The 24,765-nt window shown below is 41.1% G+C and overlaps 1 protein-coding gene across 3 annotated transcripts in view; it reads left to right on the top strand.

Moving 5' to 3' along the window:
• Nucleotides 1–431: 431 nt before the first annotated feature.
• Nucleotides 432–24,765, top strand: part of Casd1 (CAS1 domain sialic acid O acetyltransferase 1) — a 40,686-nt gene continuing 16,352 nt past the window's right edge. The window contains exons 1-10 of one of the 3 annotated variants that reach the window (XM_075953921.1): nucleotides 432–1,069; nucleotides 7,596–7,692; nucleotides 8,223–8,343; nucleotides 12,357–12,401; nucleotides 13,864–13,926; nucleotides 17,716–17,760; nucleotides 18,181–18,304; nucleotides 19,437–19,651; nucleotides 22,568–22,990; nucleotides 23,979–24,068. In XM_075953921.1, coding sequence (XP_075810036.1) covers nucleotides 514–1,069; nucleotides 7,596–7,692; nucleotides 8,223–8,343; nucleotides 12,357–12,401; nucleotides 13,864–13,926; nucleotides 17,716–17,760; nucleotides 18,181–18,304; nucleotides 19,437–19,651; nucleotides 22,568–22,990; nucleotides 23,979–24,068 — 1,779 coding nt within the window. In that variant the 5' untranslated portion in view covers nucleotides 432–513. The remainder of the gene's footprint in view (nucleotides 1,070–7,595; nucleotides 7,693–8,222; nucleotides 8,344–12,356; nucleotides 12,402–13,863; nucleotides 13,927–17,715; nucleotides 17,761–18,180; nucleotides 18,305–19,436; nucleotides 19,652–22,567; nucleotides 22,991–23,978; nucleotides 24,069–24,765) is intronic. The other 2 variants (XM_075953919.1, XM_075953920.1) reach the window with 2 other exon arrangements.

The raw sequence follows: 24,765 nt of genomic DNA on the forward strand, positions 1-24,765 counted from the left end.
AACCACAATGTCAACAGCCATTCTGGCCCGCAACGCATCTCGAGACGTTGGTTTTTTTATGGACCATCACGAAACATTAACCAAGTTTTAGGAACCAGGACAAACCAATCTGCCACCCTGGCCAGTTTCTGTGTAAACAGGAAGGAGAACGGGGCTCTCCTAAGGACACCTGCACTAACTTAAGCATCTACACCCACTGCAAGGGGACCAATGGGTCAATGAAAGTTTCCAGAGGGCCGAGCCATGGCAGTGGGGGAGCAAATCGTGAAGGGGAGGCCCCCTACTCTTGGGTTGAGTGTTCCATCTGAGGTCCAGGGGAACTGGCCAGGTTGGTCGCGCGCGTGGCTTTAAAGCCCCCACGACTCTGGGCGGGCCCCGGGAGCAGCAAGTTCAGAAAAGGGGTGTGATAGGGAAGTAGGGAGTGTACTTTCCGGAACAACACTTCCATTGCCCCAACCTGGGCTCAGGTAGCGGCCAGTGCCCCAGGAGGCAGCCCCAGAGCCGACACCCCCCATGTCTGTGCAGCCGCCGCCGCCGCCCGCCGGCGCCCGTGACCCCGTGACCCCGGAGGCCCGCGCGGGCCCGGTGACCCCGGAGCCCCGGGCATCCGGACCCCCCTGCCAGGCGCAGCCGCTCTTAAGGCAGGAGGCTACCGGGGAGGAGGAAGGGGAGGAGACAGGCGGCCGGGGCGCCTGGGGCACCGGCACGGCGGAGCAGCGGCGGCGGGGCTGGGGGGAGGCCGACGAGGGCCCGGGCGAGGCCGGCCGCGCCGACGCCACGGGCTCGGGCTCCCCGGCGGGCGGCGGCGAGGGCGACGACGGGCCAGGCAGCCTGCGGCCTCTGCTCGGCTGGCTCCCGCGCCGGCCGCCCCGGTGCTGCCCCTGCGCGGCGCCCCTTCCCCGCTCCGCCGCGCACTGTTGTCATGGAGGAACCAAGATGGCGGCTCTGGCCTACACCCTGGGCAAGCGGGAGATCAACCACTACTTCAGCGTGAGGAGCGCCAAGCTGCTGGCGCTGGTGGCCGCGCTGCTGCTCGCCGCGTGCCACCTCGCGTCCCGCCGCTACCGAGGTGAGCCGACCCTCCCCCTGCCCCGGGCCGGCCGGGGGAGGCGGCGCCGCGGCCCCGAGCGGAGCGCGCGCGGGAGGCCGCCCCCCGCCGCAGCACGCCCACGCGCCTGCGGCCTCCCGCGGGCCCTCGGCGCCCCACGTGCCCCGCGCGACCCCCGCGGGCCGGGGCCGGGGCAGGGCCAGGCCGGGCCGTGCGGCCCTCGGCCCCCAGCTGCCCGCCCTGGGGGCTGGGACCTGGAGCCGCGCCCGGCCCCGCGCTCAGGCGGGGGAGGCCGGGCGCGGGGCCCCCCGGACCAGCCCGCGGCGCCGCCTCCGGGACGCTGGGGTCGCACACCGGGCGCCCACGGGGTCTGGCTGCTGCCCTGCCTGCAGCCTCCGGTCCCAAGGGTTGGACCCAGCTGCCTGGGCAGCCCTGCTTGTCCTTGTCAGAGGAGCCACTCTGGCTAAAGGGGAGGTGTCACCAGCCTTCCATACACTTTTTTTTTTTCAAGAGTTTGGGTTGCACACTTTTTACAAATAAAAGGCACTGAGGCAAGGGTTTTGGGTTTTTTGTTGTTGTTTGCTTGCTTGTTTGTTTGAAGAAGTTGGGAGTTGACAAGACACGGGCAGTCGAAGCAAGTAGTAAAGTTTTTGAAAGCAGGCCTTCAATATGGGTCTAGAGAGTGGTAGCAAGCTGGAAAGGAACTATTATTCTTCATTTATTAAGAGATACTTGCTTGTCTTTTTGATTGACCACCCCCCACCCTTATGAAAAATGCCACCAGGACAGACAGTAAGAGAAGGAGGGAAATATAGGGTCTTTTATTTTTGACACTTGGTACCACCAAAGCCATTATCTGGACAGCTCTTGGTGACCGACATAATTAGTCAAGTGTGGATAGGTGTACCCATTTATACTGTACAACCCTTTTGGCAAACTCTGCAGTCACTGGGGTCCTAGAATCTGAGCTCCTTCCTCGTCTCAGGCAGTCTCTGAAAGTAGAGGCCATTTTGGTGAAACTCAGTGCTGTGTTTCTGTCTGCTCTTGAGTCTATCAGATCCTATACTTTAGCGCCATAACTGGATTGCTATGTTATAAATATTCTTGGGGCCATTCTCATCCAGTCCTCTACAGAGTTCTAGCAGATGACCTGGGAAAGCCTTGGTTCGTCTACAGCCGCCATCAAGAACGCTACGTTTTCATATATAAAATACACTTAAGAGTGTTGATGCACTGACTTTTGATAACTTGGAAAACAAGTTTCTTTTAAATATGATAAGCCATTTTATGCTGGTTTGGTATGAGCTGACTGTAGTCCGGCTCAGGTTGTGCTTGTGACGCCGGCAGAGCTGAGGTTCCTCGCTGCTGTCCTAAGTAGAAACAGCTAGCTTGCGTACAGTTTTTCCTTGTTGTCTTCGATCACGTGGAATACTAATTTTTAATACTGCATCTTATCAAGATCTGCCATCAGCAGAGAAACTAGAATGTAGGATGGGCCCTTTGAGTCAATGTAGCGATCTGAGACTGGAAAGCCTCCTGCAGCAGGGGCTCATGGCCTCCCCGCTGCCTTGAATGGGAAGCAGTACCCCTGGCTTGGGCACTTGCGCAGACTCAGTATCAAGAACTTGAACCAGAGTCCGTTTGGGAAAAATTAACGTCTTACCAGGACCATATTAGCCACCCATGTCTTGGCAGTGCCAAACCCATGTCAGATGCAGTGCCTTTCACATATAAACATGCGCTTGAACCACATAGAAATCTTTGGAACAAGAAACGGCTTCCTATCTTAGATGGATGGTGGAGGTATAGTCCACATCAGGGTCTTAGGTGTGTGGGTGTGAACATGCATCTAGGTAGAATGAGTTCACACGCACACTCACATACACACACCCCTTGGTTTGAAAGTTATTCAACATAAAAGAATTACACATCTAGGTAGAATGAGTTCACATGCACACTCACGTACATACACACACCTCTTGGTTTGAAAGTTATTCAACATAAAAGAATTACACATTTTGGAAAGTAAAGCTTCCCAGTTCTGTGCATTAAATTGAGCACTTACTGTATGCAGGTAATGTTTAAGGTTTTCATACTTCATTTCATCTCTACAGCGTCTATGAGGTACAGTATTTCATCTCCCCCCCCTTAACATTTCTCTAATCAAGAAGAGTCTTTAAAACTTTGATGGCATGTCAAAGTTTAATTGGTAACATTTTTTCCTGCTATGAAAAAATGTGTCATAAATTCTGTGAATTAGAGAATTATTTACATTTTAAAGACGAAACCAGAGAAGTTAAGTAAATTGCCTGAGAATATACGACTTGTCAGTGGCTGAGCTATGATTTAGGACTAGTTAGAGAGCCTGGTGCCATTATGTTATAGTCTGCCTTTCTGGGAGCTTGGTGGAAGGTTTAGGGAAGATGACGTTAATTTAAAATACTAATGCTAGATAATTTAAAAGTACTAATTTACTACCAGTAAAGAGTTTCCCCATTGTTTTTCTTTTTCCGACCAAGTGATAATATTGAAGTTGCAGTATAGAACTTCAAAAGGCTTGCTTTTGTTACCTAATATCCTCCCCATTCTTCCTAAGCTTTAAGCTTACAGTGTCAAAGTACTCTTGCTTTTGCTGCTTTTCTCTACCTGCAATAGCCCCTCTTCCCTTAAATTACAATTCTCGGGGCCTTTTTTCAATGCTTGACTCAAACGTTACCTTCACAGTACTAGGAATAAGGAGGAACCAGTCTCTTCCAGAGCAACTTGTACATGGTTACCGTGTTGTACTTACAAGACTTGATGTTGTTCTCTTCCACACACACACTGAGCTTCCAAGTGTATCTTAACTGTTTTTAAATAGCCAGAACCTAACACACAGTAGGAACTCCATAAACACCTATTTGGTGAGTAGACATCCAAAATTTATTTTCTCTTATTTTTTTTCTGCATTTGGTTCAGTTGTGATTCTAAGTAAATTTTGTGCTCTAATCTCAACTTTAGGAAGAAGAGTTTTTTTGAATTATTAATATGTCTTATGATATGTTTGAATGAGTTTTTAAAATATATTCTTTAAAATGTCTGTTATTGTGTGGTTCTGGAGTAAACACATGATTTCTGACCAGAGGCTGGGAAAGCTTTAAAGTGGTAAAATTAATGTACTTCAATGTCTTAAGTTTTTTGAAATTGATTTTCTTTCCATCACTAAGCATATGAAATGTCAACATTAAATATCTCCCTGCCTCTGCTTTCAAATGTTAGGATTAGGATGCTCAGCTCTCTAAAGAAAAATTTAAGTGATGCTTTCAGCACAGAATCAACTTGCTGGATCTTAGACGTATTCTTCTATGGAACGTAATGAACGCATGCTGTATGAGCTGGCGCTTTTAGGGTTGATGGCAGGCAACACAACTGTACGGCGACTCAGTCTGAAAAGCAACTTGTTACTTCTGAAGCCTATTGGAGATTTTCTTCAGTTGTTACTGGCGTTTTTAGTTTCTTGGTGTGCTTATTTATTCGGTTTGTTCTTGCTTTCCTTTCTGTTGTTGGGAAATACCATGCATAAGAATTGGAGTGTCTGTATTCACTAACCAGAAAGATTATACCAAGCATAACAGAGAAAGGAAGAAGATAGCCATTCATCTAGATAGTTTGAGCATGGGAGCCAGCTCTTTGGGAATTGTCTTTAAAAGTTGTATTACTACTTTGATTTCTCCAAGTTCTTTGTAGTCTAAGTTGGTTATATTAAAATAACTATCAGATTTATATTAGACAGTTGAAAATAGCAATTAGAGATTCCTTTTTTGCTTTTGATATAGTTGAAAGGGGTTTGCATATTGTAAAAATAAAAAAGTAATACATTGTCTTATTTTAACAACTGTGTATACATTTACTAATTTCATCTGAAAGCATTTCCTTCCTAAGAGAATGTGCTTTAGAGTAGGGAGTTTTAGAGAAGTTTGTAAATCATGTTAATTTATTTTTAATTAGGTGTGTGAGTACTTATTCCTGATATTTTTATTTTGTTAAATGTGAAAAGGCCACTCTTACACATTTAGCAACGTCAACCACCAACTGGCTTTCACTGGCATATGAAAGAACGCTGTTCCCTGAGAGACTGTGTCTCTGGAGTACCGTGTTGGTAGAGCTTGGTTACTGATCTCTTCAAGTTCCCTTTGCTATAGGATTTTTCTAAAATGGGTTCAGGACATTAGACCTGTTGTTTTTCAGTAGATGGCCCAAGGAGCCAAATGTTGGCAGTTGTACCAAGAATGAAAAGAACTCTGCATGTCAAGCATTTCTGGAGAAGAAATGAACTATTTTAAGCTATGGGCACGTCACTTCCATCTGCACACATGGAGACACCAAGAGTTGATCAAAACGACTGTTTTTGTTTAGGCTTTTATTAAAAAATAGAAGGGTGGGAATACCCACAGATTTGATACCTCACTTTTGCAACTCATATTTTCTAAAAAGTAGTTGTTACTAACTCACAAGTTGGTTTTGTATGTATATCTGAAAAGGTAGAAATGCAATAAATATCAATTTTTTGTTCTCATTTTAAACATACTATAATTTATAATAGTTTTGCTGTAGGCTTATCATAAAATAATACATGCAGAAGAATGTTTTTAGGAAAATAGCTTAATTGTGTTTTTCTGTAATCCTTCCTTTATTCATTTTTGGTTATTTGTGTGCTTTAATTGGGGGGGGGGTATCTAGAACTAGATTTTAAAAATTGGAATGAATTAAGAACTATTTATCTCTAGTATAGCTTGTTAGAATCTTTGAAATAAAAAACTTGCTGAAGGTACATTTGCAACTAGAAAAACTCAGCATTGGTATCCTGCACTTGCTCCAGTTTTCACCAGGAAGATGGCAGCGTTGGGAGTTCTCCCTTCTGTTGTGTTCAGGACACTGTAGCAACAGCACGTTTGTGTTGACCGTTTGTCCTTCTGCGTTTGTGTTGACTGTTTGTCCTTCTGCGTTTGTGTTGACTGTTTGTCCTTCTGCGTTTGTGTTGACTGTTTGTCCTTCTGCTGTGTATTATGGCAGTCGAGGCAAATGAATACTAGACAGAAAAAGAGGTGAGAGGGCGAAGCTGTAGTCCAGCGGTGGACTGCTCCTGTGCTGTGCAGGAGCCCTGGGTGGATCCAGTCTCCAAGGAAACAGAAACAGCAGCCATCTTTGAGCTCCTTGAGCCTTACCCCGAGTGCCTCCATACTGAGTGTTTGTCAGCTCTGCACTGGTCCTTTTATTGGAGTACTTAGCCTGACCTAACATGATTAAACCAACTTTAGCGTGCTGTTAACTGTTAATAAGAAACTAGAGATAACTTTAACTCCTATTTTCCTATACTCTGCAGTTAATGCAAATATCTCCCCTTTCATCCTTTGGGTCCTGGGTCTTTGGTTAAGGTAAAATAAAATGGCCAAAGGATGTAGAACGGTTCTCCCAGTTTACACAGAGCCAGAGGGATCCTAGCCAGGAACTCTAACCCTAGGTTTTAACCAGGTTTCTAGATGCTAATGCAGAAGTGTAGTTGTAACGGGAGTCATTTCCAAAGGCTTTCTTTTAGCCTTTATGCTTTATTTTTCTCAGTCAGAAACAAATTGATAAAATGCCCTAAAACTTATTTCAGATTGAGTTGATGTCTGAGGAAAGAAAGTGGAGCTAGAAGAAACCATCAAAACGGTGACCACAGCATCTAGGGGTTAGAAGTCCTTAGTAGGCACCAGCGAGGCTTCCTCCTGCAGCGGATGAAGTGATGCAGGGACCCACAGTCAGAGAGTCTAAACTGGTCCCTCTCCTCTGAAATCAGGGAACACTGTGGAAGAGAAGAGGAAAGACTGTAGAAGTCAGATGGGATGGAGGACACCCAGGAAACAGGGCCCACTGAATCAACTAAGCAGAGCTCATCTGGGCTCACAGAGACTGAGGCAGCAAGCATGGGGCCTGCATGGCTGTGCACCAGGTTCTCTACATACATGTTGTGGCTGTTAGCTTGGTGTTTCTGTGGAACTCCGAACAGTGCGAGAAGATGTGTCTCTGACCTTCTTTCCTGCTTTGGAAACTCTTGTTCTCCTATTGGGTTGCCTGGTGCAGCCTCAATATGAGGGATTTTGCCTTAGCTTGTTGTATTTTATTTTGTCCTGTCTGGCTGTCATCTCTTGGAGGCCTACTCTTTTCTGAAGAGGAAAGGAAGGAGGAGTAGATCTAGGGGAGAGGGGTGGTGGTGGTAGAACTAGGAGGAGGGGAGGAAGGGAAACCGGTTGGAATGTGTTGTATGAGAGAAGAATTATTTTCAACAGACAGAAAAGAAGTCCCTTACAGGAAGTGGGAATGCTAAAGTGGCTCTTTTCCTCTAGCTTGTTGATATGTTGATGTGTACCATGCTTCTGTGAAACACTTGTGTGCCTTTGGGAGGCATAAGGAAGTCTAGAAAACTTTACTTCCTGACTTCAAGGACTCTGAATAAGACCAGAATATGCAAACTATAAAAAAATAAGTGAACTAATGTTTACAACACCATGGTGTTTTACCGTTATAGGCAATGATTCGTGTGAATACCTTCTCTCAAGTGGCAGATTTCTTGGAGACAAAGTTTGGCAACCTCACAGTTGTATGATGCATAAATACAAAATGAGGTAAAATGTCTTCATATTGCTTGGTTTTTTTTTCCTTGCATAATTCTTAATATGTAGTGAGAAGCAAACATGAAGGTGATACAGTGCTTTGCAGGTGGGTGGAGACTTCCTGAGAGAGAGCTGGCCTGGCCTGGCCTGGAGCTGCCCCACAGCTTTAGAGGAAGGGCTTGGACCAAATAGCTTTATCTGAGATAACAGGTAATGAGGGCAGAATGTGTCAGGAGCGGATGTGTTCTGTAACCTGGATTCCTGAGCCCTCAGCACAGAGCAATGGGACAAAGGCCAGTAGAGTTAGGGTGCTTCTCGGATGTTTAACGCATGGGGTCTTATTGAGTTAGTTGGTAATGAGGACATAGGCTAGCAAGTTAAACAGACTTGGCTACCTAATTCTAAAGTTGTGTGATTGGCTGTCTAACAGTTTGTGCTGCTTTTCTGTTTTATTTGTTTTTTGTTTTACATTAAACCATGTTCTTTCAACTTCAGTTAGGTTGACTTTGTTTTAATTAATGTTTTTTTTTTCTCAATTTCAGTGAAGCAAAGACTTGCCTTGTAGATAAACACATTGCATTTATCGGAGATTCCAGAATCCGTCAATTATTTTATTCTTTTGTAAAAATAATTAACCCCCAGTTTAAAGAAGAAGGAAATAAGGTAACTCCCCCTCATCCCGTGCCTTCCCCATGCTGGTTCAGACACTATCAAGTGGGTATCTACAGGAGGAGCGTGCTAACTGATAGTGGGGAGATGACCCTTCTTATTTGATGCTGGGAACGAGGAGCATTTGCTGTAATGGGGGGGGGGGCATGGCAGCTCAGGTATTGTCAAGACTCTTCTCAAGAATCAGTTTTTCTCATGGAAAGTTAGTGAAACCTCTTAGTAAGGAAACAAGGAGGAAGTACCTCAACCCTTGTTAGTACCCTGACACAGTTCCTTTTAGCTTTTAACATATTTTAACTATTTAATATGTTTTGAATTATTAACTAATGTTTAATTAATATATTTTTGTTTTTAGTGTATTTAATATATCATAATCTTTCAAAGTATAATTTCATATCTTGCTTTCTCCCACTGCTTACCACAGTTCACCATATTACTGGGTATCAACTTAACTGTCTTTAGAAGCCACATATTACTGAGTGGCTATATGTAATTCCAGGTATTGACCCCATTTTTTTTTTTTTTTAGATTTTCTAGTTTTCTTAATTTTTTTGAACTAAGAAAAGGCATTTCCACTTACTTTGTTGAGTAAAAACTCCTTAAAAATTTTAGTGTAGAATAATGCAAATATTGAGTGAAAGACTTTAAACATTCAGTGTTATTTATTCTTGCTCCAGTGTTTCAGTATATACTGTAGTTAGCAGTGCACACTGGCATCTTGCCTTCTGCAGCCCTCCTGACACTGGTATTAAACTCTCAACAGAGACAGTAGTGCATATATCTCTGCTTTTTTGATGAGGACTTTCTCATTTTAAAAATAGACCTTGCCGTGAAAACTGACAAGGATTACTATCCTCCCATGGACTAATTAGCTAATTTGGGGGGAGTGAGCTATTCCGCTACCTCCTTCTATTATATGTCTTTCTATCCTGTCTTCAAACCGTGTGGTTCCATCCAGGGAGAGCGGGTGGCAGAGGGTGGATAATGCAGGTTCACGGTGCAGACCAACAGGAGCAGCTCATGACTTTGCCATGGGAATCTGCCTGTCACGTGAACTTTCCTGGTGGTGCAGAACTGAGAAATGGGAGATGTCCACAGAGTGGTGACAAAGTGGGTCCTGTATCCTTAGAAACTGTTCCTCATAAGAATAACAGGAAACAGTGACATTACCTATATATTGTTTGGTGTTTGTAAACATATATTCCATTAATATTTATACACACAAAATTTGATTTCAAAGAAACAGTTTAATATTTATAGGTTTAGAATTCCTTCTGGAAGTCAGTATATTGAGCTTGTCAGTTATTGAGAAAACTACAATGGCTTACTCTACACACATAAAATGATATACAATATGAAATGTTTTATTTCCTAGTGGAATACTTAAGTTTGCAGCATTTTTCTAAGGATACCCAGTCATTCTGTAAATTATCAAACAAGATGCATTTTAACTTAAATACATTTTTAAAAGAAGCAAGAAAAGACAGTGTGTCCCAGTTCTAAAGATACAGATATCAAGGAAACAACTCGTTCCAACTTCTGAGCAAACCTTTGCCAGATTATATTTTGTATATTCCCTTTTCCCACACACCACAGAGGCAGACGTTGCCTATCCTGTGTTTGTTGTTGTTGAATAGAGTTAAGAGGTATAAATTCCAATTCCAAATACAAGTAACCCAAAAATTTAAACTGAGCACAGATTTCCAGATTTCTTTCTGAAAATAGGAAAGTACACCTAAAATAAAGAACAGCAGAGAAACAGTTAAGCAAAGAACATCTCCCCAAGTCTGGTGCAAAGTATGTATTTTATACACATATGTGTACATACATACTCAGATGTAACATACACATAAATACATCACTTATGTGTATATGTAAAAATGTTTTTGAGTTTTTGGGAGTTTTGTTTGTTTGTTTGGTGGGGTTTTTTTTTTTTTTTTTTTTTTTGGTTTTCAAGACAGGGTTTCTCTATGTAGCCCTGGCTGTCCTGGAACATGCTTTGTATATCAGGATGGCCTCAAACTCAAAGAGGTCTGCTTACCTCTGTCTCCCAAGTGCTAGGATTAAAGGCATATACCACCATCACTAAAAACTAAAAAAAAAATATGTTTTTACAAAGATTGTTCATACATTAAAAACTTATATGTACAGAAGGTAGAAACCAAGCAAGATGGTAAAACTATTTAAAATAAAAATAAATACAAGTAACCCAAAAATTTAAACTGAGCACAGATGTCCAGATTTCTTTCTGAAAAGAACACTTTCCTAGTTAGGAAAGTGTACCTAAAATAAAGAACGGGAAGACTTTGAGTTACAAAAAGAGTAGTCAGTGCATGCCTGCTGAAGAAAATAAGCTATATTAAAACAAGAGAAAATAAATATTTAGGCAAAAACATTACCAACACAGAAAGTTGCTTTCTAATGACAAATGGTCAAATCACTAAGAAGATTTAAAAACTGTGAGGTGTGTTATAATTGAAAACTTTCTCATTGCTCTCAATGAAGGAGGGACAAGCAAACAAAACTAGCAAACCTGGCTGAGCTGTGGACATTCTTGACTTTTGCAGTGTTTTAGCCTCAACTTAGATGGCCACTGTGGAGAGTCTATGGCTGGTTTTAGCCACGTTGCTCCACGTTACTCCACGTTGCTCCACGTTACTCCACGTTGCTCCACATTACTCCACGTTATTCCACGTTACTCCACATTACTCCACGTTGCTCCACGTTACTCCACGTTGCTCCACGTTACTCCACGTTGCTCCACATTACTCCACGTTATTCCACGTTACTCCACATTACTCCACGTTGCTCCACGTTACTCCACGTTACTCCATGTTACTCCACGTTACTCCACGTCACTCCACGTTACTCCACGTTACTCCACGTTGCTCCATGTTACTCCACGTTACTCCACATTACTCCACGTCACTCCACATTACTCATTTTATTAGTAGTACTAGTTGAAAAAAACTGTAAAAATGTAAGGTTTGGAGAGAAGAAAACTCAGGAGTTCACATGGCACAGTTACTTGGACAAAGGAGGGGAGCTCGTGATAGGATGGATATATAAATATTACTTGCACAACTCAAAGGTATTCAAATTCAATTATGGTCTACAGAACAGTAATCTGGAGCTAGAACTTTAAAAGTTATACTATATGAACTACCAAAAAGAACAAAGACCAACCAGTAAATATGGGATATTAGTATGCAGAAGAACTATAAAACTTTGCTGAAAAACATTCTTAAGCTAGTATAACTTGCCAAGCATCGTGGTGCATGCCTTTTATCCCAGAGTTTGGAAAGCAGAAACAGGAAGATATCTGTGAGTTTGAATCCAGCCTGGGTCTACAAAGTAAGTTCCAGCACACCTAGGGTTGTTACACAGAGAAACAGCTCTGACTCAGTGGTAGATGTGTCCTTGGTGAGATGACTCCTAGTATAAAGTTGTCAGCTTTAAGCAGCTTGATCCATAGGTTCAATATCAGTCCTGATCGAATTTGTTGTGGAACTGCTGGATTGATTTTACATTTTATAAAGAAGGGCAACATACCACCAGTAATGCCAGCAAATCTTCAGAATAAGGATCTGTTGTTTAATATAAAGCTTTATCTTAACTGTAGTAATAAGGGTAATGCTATAATGGAGTAGAGCCAAACTAGCATAGAAAGAGACTAATAGGTAGTAGAGCACACACACACACACTCACACACACTGCTCAAGAGTCCTGGATAAAATAAGGTCTGTTTAATTAATTTTGCGGAAGTACTTGCTAATATGCATGGGAAAAACTGAAATTAGATCCCTACCTCATACCATCAAATAAAATAATTTCTAGGTGAATTTAGAATGATCAACACGTTAAAACTTTGGAAAAAATAATAGGAGAATATCTTTATTACCTCAATGTAGGGAAAAGTTCTATACATAAGAAACAAACTGCACACTGAGGAGATAGATGATGAATTTAGAAACTAATGTTTCTCTGCTGTCTCCTTCCTGTGGCAGCATGAAAACATTCCTTTTGAAGACAAGACTGCATCAGTTAAAGTGGTAAGTTCATGTACCAATGAGTCAAATGTTGAAGCTATATCAAAGGCAAATTTATTTGGAGATCAACTAATAGTCTGTCCATTTTATCCATAGTAAATAGATTTCAGTGTATTCTTTAAAATATGTACAGATAGCAAAGTAGTAGAATGAATGTCTGTGGATATTTTTATGTAATAAAATGGAAAATTTTGGTCTTTCAAATTTTTATCCAGGAAACAATAATCTTGTATAGTAATTTGAAACCAGTGTGAATTTAGGATTAATGTCCATTAATAAATATATGTAGGGAGGTGGGGAGGAATTGGGAAAAGTACATGAGGAGAAATAATCAGGATAGATTATGTAAGAAAAAATACCTTTTTAATAAAGGGGGGCAGGGATCACAGACCTTTGTGTCTTCCATAGAGTCGAGAATCAGACCCACACAGCCTCAGAGAGGTGAAAAGACTCAGCTTCCTCATGCACAGTAAAGATGGAGGAGACAGTGTCTACCCAAGATGATTGGAGCCTCTTGTAGAGAATGTCTTTTGTCACATCGAGCTTTGAAGATAAAGTGAATCGGTTTCAATATAAGCATCAGGAAATTCTGGGAGCCAAGCTAGAGGCTCATGCTTGGGATCCCAGCCTTGCAGAGGATGAATTTCAAAGCTAGCCTGGGATGAAAAGTAAAACTGTGCCTTTGAAAAATAGATATGTTTGAAAGAGGGCGACACTTTAGCTTTATTGTGTTTTGCTTCGTAATTTAAAATTAATAAATTATTAATATCACATACTTTAAAAAGACATATGGACGTTTTCTGAATTCTCAATCACAGTGAGAATTAATTGGGGATTCAGGAAAAACATGTTCTTAGCTTTAGAAAGTTCCAGGACATTCTAGTCCTACATAAATGAGAGTGGGGTAGGGTAATTGCAAGGAAAGAGTGGGATAGAAGTCCTGTCCAAAGGAAGGAGCTGAAAGTAGTTTTCCTTATGGACAAATGGTGCTTTCATCAAGGCCTCAAGGATAAGGAGGATGAGCCGTGCCCAGGGAAAAAGCATCATGTGCAAAAACCCTTGACGTGGAGCACACAGGTGCCTTCTGGGGCTGACAGGGAACCAAGAGGGTCCTGGAGAGAAAGGGTGGGAGCAGCAGAGGGAAAGGCAGAGGGGCTGGTAGAGGCCACAGTCTGTGTCTTCTCAACAAGTGCAAGGGATTCCACATTTTATTCTGAGGACAGTTCTGGGGTTTGAGTAAGGATTTTTCTGCTCAAATGTGGGGAGCAGAGGAGATGAATGGATACAAGAACTGTCATGAAATGCTTGGCTAGACGGAAATAACAAAAGAAGTCCTAGGCAACCTGACATTTTACTTTTAAGCGCTCTGTAAGAAAATGTTGATTTTTATTTGGAATGATGGAAATAAAAGTCTATTTTTGTTTTGTTTTTTTTGCTTTTTCTTTATTTCTAACATTTCTCCCAGGATTTTCTTTGGCATCCAGAAGTTAATGGTTCTATGAAACAGTGTATCAAGGTGTGGACTGAGGTCTGTATCTGAAAACAGTCTTTTGTGTCTATAAGCAAATTTAACAAGCCATTGAGAACATTGTTTTTCCTTATCGGTGTGGGACTGATTTGTGTACTTGGATGATGAGTAACTGTTATTAAATATCCCTGCCCCATTATCAACAGGTAGGTAATACTTAGACTCTCCTTGTATAGGGTCCTCTGTTGCTGCTCTCACTTAGGTAATTCAAACTCAGAGGGTGACGCACATAAGAAAGAAGGTTCAAGAACATGAAGCCAGAGACTGGGCATGTAAGTCAGGGGCCAGGAACTTGCCTAGCATGGGTTAGGCACTGAGTTCAGATCGTGTGTGAATGTGTGGGGCGGGGGGGAGAGGGAGAGAGGATAGTAACATCCGTTGAGATTGAGATTGATTGATTTAGTACAAGGCTAAGCTATGTAGTGAGCCCTCATCTTGAAGATAAATAAACACAAATCACACAGAATAACACATACTCTCTTGATACTTTTCTGGGGTTTCTTATTCATAAACAGGCACTAAAGGGGACATTCTTGGTTTTACATTCAAAGACTTTCTTTTTATCATTGCGTGTATGACGTAATAGATAGGAGTAGTATGTTCTAGCCTATAATATGTGTACATTAATTAGAAGAGCAAGTATATTCTTGATGTCAGAGAATCTCAAGACTCTTGTAAGTCCATCTTACAGTCTCTGCAGTATTCTCCACAAAGTTAATACCAGGCTTTGGATGAAGCCTTCATTTCCCAGAGGCATCTGCATTGGCATGAACAAAACACTGTTCAGTATTATGTTTAAAAATGAACCACACTGCTGTGGGATAATGCTCTTATGCACTGTAAAGATTTGTCACTCATACTAATTCAATAAAACACTGATGGGCCAGTAGCAGGCAGGAAGTCTAGGCAGTACAATCAGACTAGGAGAACTCTGGAACTAGGAAAGGCAGAGAGTCAGTCACCAGCCAAATGCAGAGGAAGCAAGATGAGAATGCCCTACTGAGAAAAGGTACCAAGTCACATGGCTAAACATAGGCAAGAATTATAGGTAAACTTAAGTATTAAGAGCTAGTTAGAAATAAGCCTGAGTAATATGCCAAACAGCTTATAATTAATATCTGTGTGTTGATTTGGGACTGTATGACCTCAGGTCTAGATGGGACAGGAACTTCTGTCTACACCACATTTTGGATGAGATATGCATTTTTAGGGTCATGTTGGAACCTAGTCACCATTTATAATTCATTTGTTTAAGGTAGGTGTTCAGATGTATGGACTGCAGCTGAGAACGGTTACAGGGGACCAGTAGCAACTCAGGGTACCTAAGAATAGTACCAAGAATGGTCAGGGGGCAGCAGCAATTTTAGTGTGTCTGGAGCTCAGTTGTGAGTACTTCTTTATGTGTGTTTGGTGTTAGTTCTTTTCTTGGGGGAGACTTGCTAATACATAGGGTAAGTTGATACTAGAAGAGTAGTAGTATAAACTACATTAACTTTATTTTTAAAATAAACTACTTTTAAATACTTTAGAGTGGATTTCCAAAAGGTAAGGACACTGGATTGAATGTATTCTATGTCTTGAGGGTAGTAGACATCTATTGAAACTGGTAAACAGTCGATTGCTGAGGTATAGTGGAGAAGGCTAGGGAAGTGGCCTAAACTGAAGAAACTGTCTGTTTACACTGGATTCCTTAGGTGAGTGGAAAGCCAAGCTGAAACTACCTGGGTAGTTTGGGAAAGTTCTGGTGTGGATTAAGGTGGAGAGAAGAGGTTTGCACAGAAGAAATTGAATAAGTAGGAAATTGAGAGACTAGACGAAAATTTGTGGGAAATAGAATTATCTGGAAGTGGCAGGAGAAGGGGAAGGAAGAAAAGCAAGAGAGAAGGGGCTGAACTGCAAGGAGGAGTCTTCACAGGCAGACAGGCTTAACCTAGTTAGTTAAGTCTAACTAGGTAATTAATGAATGAAACTGCAGACTTGTCAGTTCAGACTTCATCACTGGGCACTAAAACAGTTGAAATGGATGGACCATGTTCAGACTTAAAACCCTGTAACATGAGATTTAAACAAGAGAGAGAAACTGTCCTGCTGAGGAAAGACTATACTCCCAAGTAAGTGTTTGCTTTTAAGTACAGGAGGTTGGGGGATGGGAGATGGGGCTGGAAGATGGTTTGGAGAATAAAGATGACTTGATACTTGCAGGTTGAAGGAAGAAAGGTGAAACAGGACAGGAATGCTATTATGAGTTTTGAAGGAGATGACTCATGCATGGATCAGAGCTATAGAAGTGAGAAGGGAACTCAGTCAAGAAAAGAATATGAGGCTAGGGTTGAGAAATGGAAGTCCATTTCTGGACTTGCTCCTCAGAGGAAGATTGGCGAGGGAAATATGGAGATGAAGTTGGAGCTGTGGACGTGGGCTGGGGGGTTGTGTGTTCTTATTTCTGAATGAAGTTGGAGGGTCAAACTATATGTTGAAGAGGGCAAGAGGATGAGCTGGAAGAATGTAAGACTCAGGATCACTGCTCTAAGACCAAAAAAGGGAGCTACCTAGGGGAGAGAGAAGGAAAGAATGATTCTAAGAAGTATGGTGCTGTAAAAGGAAACGCGTGAGAAATGGGCTTGTCTACCTGAAGGGAGAGCCCTCTCAGCCTGCGTCAGCGTCATGATGAGAAGTAACAGTTGTCTGTTCTATAGGAGGATTTTAGTATAGTGCTTATTTTCATCTTTCTAAAGATGCATCAAACCCAAAACTTAGAAAAATGGCATTTTGACTGTTCCTGCCAAGCTGAGAAATAACTTACTATTTTTTTTAATGGGCCCTTACTGCACAAGTTCAATATCATCCCTGCCTATCACAAGGCACTAAGACTGTATTTTAAAATGAAATGTTTTAAGAGAAGATACTAAAACTCAGTACTATGTATATGTTGTCGACTCCATTGCACTAATACATGACGTAACTTTTACAGATAGTGCACCTCACAGCCAGTGACTGTTTCTAGAGAGTTTTCCTTCTTTCCCACATGTGATCTTTAATAGTTAACAGCATATTTTGTTAAATTCATGTTAGAGTTAGCCTTCCCAACAGATTGCATTTGCTTAGAGCACTGGCCCTGTGTTTTGTTTCTCTCATGCACTGTGTGCCCTGTAGCTTCTGTGAACACCTCCTCACTGACTGACGTAATGCAATGGGGCTTCACTCTAAGCAATTTATTCAGAGTTCAGAATGATAGCAGGTCATGTTCAGCTTCAGTAGTGTGTGTGTGTGTTTGTGCATGTGTGTGTGTTTGTGCATGTGTGTGCTTGTGTGTGCATGTGTGTGTTTGTGCATGTGTGTGTGCATGTGTGTGTGCGTGTGTGCATGCGTGTGTGCGTGTGTGCATGTGTGTGTGCGTGTGTGTGTGTTTGTGCGTGTGTGTGTGTGCGTGTGTGTGTGCGTGTGGGGGGTGTGCATGTGTGTGTGTGCATATGTGTGTGTGTTTGTGCGTGTGTGTGTGTGTGCGTGTGGGGGGTGTGTGCATGTGTGTGTGGGTGTGCATCTGTGTGTGTGTATTTCTAAGAACACTATAAAGAATTAACTACGTAAGTATCTTTCCATGCAGTGTAACCATGTAGCCATGTAGGCTTTTAGCTGTTAGAGATCTATCATGTAGTAAAAGTACTCCAGCAAGGGCCTCCGTAGACGTAAAGTAAGGGACACGGGTGTATAAGGAAGACCGTAGCTGGTGTTGCTTGTGCTCGGTCTATGACCTGGATGTAGTGTGGCTATAAAGCTTTCCTCCTTTAGGACTCGGTCGCGAAGCCCCATGTGATTGTCGCAGGCGCAGCCACAGTAAGTTCTTGTCTGCATTCTTACAGCGGGACCTTTTCTTCTCTCTTACGTACATGCTAAGAGAAAGCTGATTTACATTAAATACAGTTCTTGATTGTGTTTATATTTTAATTCCCATTTCTATTATAATTAACCAGACTGATGAATTTTAATAAAAAGGTCTGAATGAACTGAGTAAATTTAATGTTAAATCGCAGTATTATTTTCTATCTAGAATTATATTGAGTGTTAGACATTCAAAGACTGTTTTATAGTGAATTTTTATAATTGTGAGCATGTATTTCATTAAATAATTTGACTAAATTCTAGTATTAGCTAAAACGAGAATTGTGTTAAAATTATTGTTACAATAGGTGCATTATACACTTTACTTTTCTGTGCTAAGTGCCGTCTTAATGCTTGCCTTCCGCTGCTTCTTAGTGGTCCATCAAGATTCACAATGGTAGCGAGGAAGCGCTGACGCAGTACAGAATGAACGTCACCTCCATAGCGCCACTCTTAGAAAAGCTGGCAAAGACTAGCGATGTTTATTGGGTCTTACAAGGTAAGGAATGAATAATGAAAAAATGTCATTTTATATATATTCTAAGATATAGGTTTTATATCCTCTTTCAAGAGACAAAATTGCTATTTTCTGAGAGTGAATTTTGAAATAATGTTTGCAAGATTAGAATAAACTAGAGGGTCTTGCTTTCTTTTTTAAATTTAAGGAATAAACCTATAAATATAGAAAGCATAAAATAAATAAAAAATATCCTCCAACCAGTAGAGTGGCTTCAAAATGCAGTGAAGAGATAAACCCTGAAGGCAAATGAGGTTTCTTGTCAACTGTTTTCCTTTCTGCAGAGCACATTCACTGCTAAAGAAATGCAGGGAAAATATTGACCCTCTTTGTATAATATTGTAATCATTAGAAGTAAAGATATTTGGAAACCGCCCTGTCTTTAAATTGACATCATCTAGTTTATACTGGGTATGAAAGTCACATTAAGTCAGCTCATTTCAGGAATTTATTGAGTGCCCATTATTTAATGTTCCACACAATATGAAATGCCTTGGATATTTTAGCAATTCAATATCTTTGTCAAAAACTCTTACGTTTATTTCCAAATTGGAAGGGATAAGAAAGTGTAGTAAGGAACTGTTGCACCATCTTTGTTCAACTTATAGACTCATGACAAACCTTTCTCTCATGAAAATGAGAAAGAATTAACAGATAATAGTTGATGGAAATGGACAGACCTGGGCCTGTGTATTACTTCCAGATTGCCTGAACAGACTTCCCGGAATTGCACGGGGACCACAGAAGCAGACTGGTTATTGTTCCTTATTAGACATCCTTCCATCATCCAGTTGTAGTTTCTTATCATCTGCATCAAGAACTTTAAACTCTTGGGCCATACTGCAACACGAAAACGTTTTCCCTAAACAGTATACGTGGGGAAGTGATAAAAGGTTTATAAATTGAGCACGATATTGGCTCAGACGTTGAATGGAAGATAGGAAATCATTGCCAATTTCAGCCAGCTTTATGTAGAAGTAATTTACTAAGTACCTGGTCCTACCTCGAGTTTAAGAACAGACTATGGAATGTGGACTAAGTAGCATGTGTGGCCTGCTTTTACCACTAAGAAGCTTTGAAGTGTGTTACTTTGAAATGTGTTTCCCATGTGCAGATCCCGTTTATGAGGATCTCTTGAGTGAAAACAGGAAAATGATCACGAATGAGAAGATAGATGCCTACAATGAAGTTGCAGTCAGCATTCTGAACAGCAGTGCCAGAAACTCCAAGTCCAATGTCAAGTTGTTCAGTGTTTCCAAACTAATTGCTCAAGAAACCATCATGGAGTCTTTGGATGGCTTACACCTTCCCGAATCCAGCAGAGAAACTGTAAGAGTTACCTAGATGACAGGAGGAGAGACTGAATTCAATTGCTAACACCCATGAGTCATAAAACAGGATTACAGTCCTAATTACTCATGCTGTCTAAATGTACATGTAGAAATAATTTTGCTTTCTGTTATCTAGATGAGGCTCGAGTAAGTAAGAAGTGTCTTATACTCCAAAACTTGAAGACTCCGCTGCTGTAATAGAGAAAATGAATCCTCCTCTAGCGTGCCAGTCACAGTTGAGAAGCTCTGAGTTCTTAGCATGCACAGAGGACTGCTTTATGTTCTCCATCCCTTATGCAGACTCAACTGCAGTGGGGAGCACACATTTTCAGATACAAAATCATTTTTATAACCTTATGGTTCTTGTACTGCATTATTCAAGGTACAGATTAGGGTGCCTGACGTAGAAACTTTAAGTGAGAAGAAAAACTTTGTAAGTAATCACTTTGTATGCTGGAACCAAAGATTTAGAGTGATTTCTTTTTTTTAAAAAAAATATATGTCTTCAATTGAAATAGAATTACATCAGTTTCCTTCTTCCCTTTCTTCCCTGTGGCCCCTCCCAGGAGCCACCTCCAGCCCTTCCCATATGCCCCCACTTCAAAGTCGGTAGCCTCTTTTTCTTTATTGTTACTGCTACACACATACACACACACACACACACACACACACACATAAATGGATGCGTGTATGCGCACAAATATATAAATACAACCTGCAAAGTCTGTTTTATTGTTTGTGTATATATACGTATATATGTTTTCAGGGCTGACAACCAATAAGAAGGCTCATCCCTGGAAGAGACTTAATTCTCCTTCTATCAGCAATCATTATCTGTAGTTCTTTGTCTAGGAATGGGACCCCACGAAATTTTCACCCTTCCACATCAATATGTCCATTGATTTGGTCCGGTCTTGTTTGTACCACATTTTCAAGAAAAGATTGTTCCCCAAGCAGATTTCCTGGTAGTCTGTCTCTTACAACCTTTCTACCCCTTCTTCCACAACGTTGCCAGAACCATAGGTGTAGGGGCAGTGATGTGTCCATTGTAGTTGGACTCCCTACGATTCAAGCATCTCTGAAGTGTGTCCAGTTGTGGTTTTCTGTCATGGTCTCCGTCTGTTCCATTTACATCCTCTCTGTAAAGAGAGGCCTCTTTGGTGAGGGGTGGGAGCTACACTTATCTGCGGGTATGGAGGATAAGATTTAGAATGTACTAAGGAATTATGCTGGTCTACCAAAGTGCTAGTAGTAGATTCTTTTTTTAAGGACCATGACCTTACTAGCTTTGGGAAGTTGGCTTAGTTTCAGTACCAGTCATGATTTCCCTTCTGTTGAGAAGGCTTACAACCAATTATACAGCTGTTGGTTAGCACCAACATGTGAAGGCCACTTAGTGCATGCACCTTTACAGTTAGTTACCTCGCCATGCTGGTCATTGTCATGGTTCCCAGATGTTGCAGGTGGGTAGAACTGTTTGGTTGTTTCCCTCTCTTGGCAGATTGTGTTGTATTTTCAGGTACCATACAGGCTAGACTACAGGAGAGAGGCTTGAGGGTCAGGTTCAGCTGAATCTTCAGAGTCTTGTGCCTAAGTGTGTATTGTCTTCAGCAATAGGGACCCACCCTTGAAGGGCTTCTGAGTTTCTAAAAAGTAGTGGATCTCAGGGGTGTGTGGGTATATGAGAAGAATTAATCACATACTTATCTTGCCATACTCTTATAATTGAAAAGTTTTGGCATTAGATGATTATTTTATTTTAGCAAGATCTAGCAAGGAGTTCCATAAGCTTAAATGTGTTTGTAAGGAAGAATTTAAATTTTAAGGAAAAAAATAACTCATGTTCCTTTTTTTAGTCCATGAACTGGATGTAGTGTAGCTATGAAGCCTCTTTTCTTCCCTTTAGGATTAGGTTGCAAAGGCACTTTTTATCAGGTATCAAAAGGGCTCATGTCAAATGTTGTGGTAACCGTCCTTCTGCAGGAAAATGCCTGTGTTTGCATAACCCCATTTCTTTATATATATATATAATGGTCTTTGAAGACTTGGAGAGAGTTGCAGACCTTGTAAGAGAATCTGTGGACCAGGGTTCCTGAGAGCACCAACTAGAGAACTTCCTTGGTCCAAAGGCTAAACTGATAGGATTTTCTAAACACTTGAATCCTCTGACAGCTTATGCTCTGTGCCAGCATCTGAGTCGCTCAGATGCCCACACTGTAAACCTAGAGTTTGACCAATCTTTTAACTAGACATAATCTTGATGGCTCGCCTCAATAAGTTTATTATAATCAAACTGTTGAGCATTTCAATTTTATTAGCAATAGATATCTTAAAATTGTACTCAAATTATCTATAAGCTGTGAATTAAATAAAAAGGCACATTGCCAATATTGTTAGCTAAGAATTATTATTTTTTTCAGTAGTAGTTATATTGCATTCTTATGTCAAGACTGAAACTTGATCCTAACTATTCTGGTTTTGGAAGTCTGCTAATTAAAATTCTTTGGTATATTTTATCTGTCAGTATTCCTTTTTTTTTTAGTTGATCTACTAGCAGTCATTGAATCTGTGAGTTTTTGCTATTTTTCATTGTTTTTTGTTGTTGTTCTCTAAAAGAACAAAACCGTGTTAGTGCATTATAAATAGCAAGACAGTGTTGCTTCCCAAGTGCCATGGGTCACATAATAAAACAAGCTTCGTCCTATGACCATAACCAGAGAAGTTTTAGACACCCAAACTAGCTCCTACAGAGTGCAGGAATACCATCACTTGCATGTGTGTCTGGGAAGGGAGTCTAAAAAATACAAGAGATTTGGGTTTCAATGTCAAAATCTCAGCAGTGTTCACAGCAGAAAGTGGAGTATGAAATGTGTCACGAACAAGATAATAACCGAAGGAACTGGTCTGTTCACAGAGTGCAATGATCCTCATGAATGTGTATTGTAATAAAGTTCTGAAGCCTGTGGACGGTTCCTGTTGTCAACCTCGGCCTCCTCTCACGCTCATACAGAAGCTAGCTGCTTGTTTCTTCACCTTATCCATTATTGGGTATTTAATTTTCTACGCCATTCATCGTAATGCTCACCGGAAGAACAAGCCATGTACTGACTTGGAAAGTGGTGAGGAAAAGAAGACTCTTCTCAATACTCCTGTGTCTTCATTAGAGACACTTTTACAGTCTTTCTGCAAACTTGGCCTGATTATGGCTTATTTCTATATGTGTGACCGTGCAAACTTGTTTATGAAGGAAAACAAATTTTATACACACTCATCATTCTTTATTCCTATTATCTACATATTGGTTTTGGGAATATTTTACAATGAAAATACAAAAGAGGTAAGAATCGTTTATGTTAGCCCATGTTATCCTCCTGTCTCGTTACAGAACCTGCATTAAAGAGCTATTGTCACTGATTTACTGTTTGTAAGCCAGAGTTTACAAGCATGTTCACAGATGAGGAAAAAAGGCCCTGCAGTTCACTTACCAGACTCTTAACCACCCCTTTGAAACACAGTGAAACATCAGCAGGCCAAGAGATGGAAGCTTGCCCCGGGAAAAGGTTTCATGACTCACGTTGGTTTTGCCTGCTTGTGGCTAGGGAAAGTAGAATGATTCCTTCAAGTACTAGATGCTATTTATTGTCAATTCCAATGTAAATATATATAAGGAAATGCTTCTATTATGAGAGAACTGTTTTATATTTATGTACTTATTGGATGTGTGCACACATACTAGGGCTTCTATAATGGTGTGGCTTTTGCGCATGGCATTCTGGGTTTTCTGATTTAGAAGTGTGTCCATTGTTCAGGATTATGTCTTAAGTTTTCCACAAAAGTATATTATTTGAAACCTTCTGATAAAGACAGCTCCTTTATGAGGATGACCAGTCATTTCTTCATCATACTGTGAGAGTGTGCTTAGGGAAGTAAGTTCTAATAATAGAACATTTTCTGTCAGTGAAGTGTAAAAGAACCGTGAGATCTTTTTTTTTAATTCTGAAATACTAAAATTTTGTAAAGAAGATTGTGGATGCCACTTTTAGACCTATAAATAGATCTGTCGTCGTTTCTGTGCCATTTAGAACCGGAAGGACCACCCGAACCCCTCAAGATCTCATTATAGTTGTCTTTCAAGTTGATGTCACGTTTAGGATAGTTTTACTGTGTCTTTTAGTGAGAAATAGAGGCTGTTTACCCCAACCATGGGTCTCTGACAGGGACATTAGCTTTAAATACTGTCAGAAAGATGTTACATTCTTCATATGTCCCGCTCAAATAATGACTTCCCAATGGGTTTTAAAGCAGTCTTTGGTTCCTTTATGCAGACTAAAGTATTAAATAGAGAACAAACCGATGAGTGGAAAGGCTGGATGCAGCTTGTGATTCTGATTTATCACATCTCGGGAGCGAGTACAGTAAGTAATCTACCTTCAAAGCATATAGATAGTGGTGTTGCCTAAGCGCCCTTCTCATTTCCTACCCAGCCTCCTCGTGCTTCCCCCAGGTCTTTTGAAAATCTTTCATTTTAAAAGCAAAATCAATCTTCTTTGAAAAAGATGAAGCAATGATTGATTTTTGTATTTATTTACACTAAGTTCTTTAGAAATAGCCGATATCTTCCATTATCTTATTGAATCGCTAATTTGAAGTTGTCAGGAAGCTTTGTAAAAGGCAAAGAATTTAGAATAGGTTAATGACTATGAAAAGAAATCAAATTTGTGGTCTGTCCTTCACAGTGTTTTAATTAACTAGTGTTGCATTTTTAAAGTAATTTTCAACATTTATTTTTAACCACGTCTAGCTGTGTGTTTGTGTTTGGGCACGTGCACATGAGTGTAAGCACCTGTGGGAGCCAGAGGACTTGGGTCCCCAGGAGTTGCCGTTACAGTTACAGCTGCCTGATGTGGGTGCTGGGGACAAACGCAGGTCCTCTGCGAGAGCAGCAAGTGCTCTCAGTCACGGAGACATCTCTCCAGCCCCTACGAGTTTTATATTTAAAATACTTCAAAACTTAGAACTTTTTGGCTCTAGTTTTTTCCTTCTTCTCAGGAATTTTTATGATCTAGACTGCCTCGGATATGGGAGAGTTAAGAAAAACTCTAGTTCTCCTGT

This window comes from Microtus pennsylvanicus, chromosome 19, assembly GCF_037038515.1.
Source record: "Microtus pennsylvanicus isolate mMicPen1 chromosome 19, mMicPen1.hap1, whole genome shotgun sequence".
NCBI classification, from domain to species: Eukaryota; Metazoa; Chordata; class Mammalia; order Rodentia; family Cricetidae; genus Microtus; species Microtus pennsylvanicus.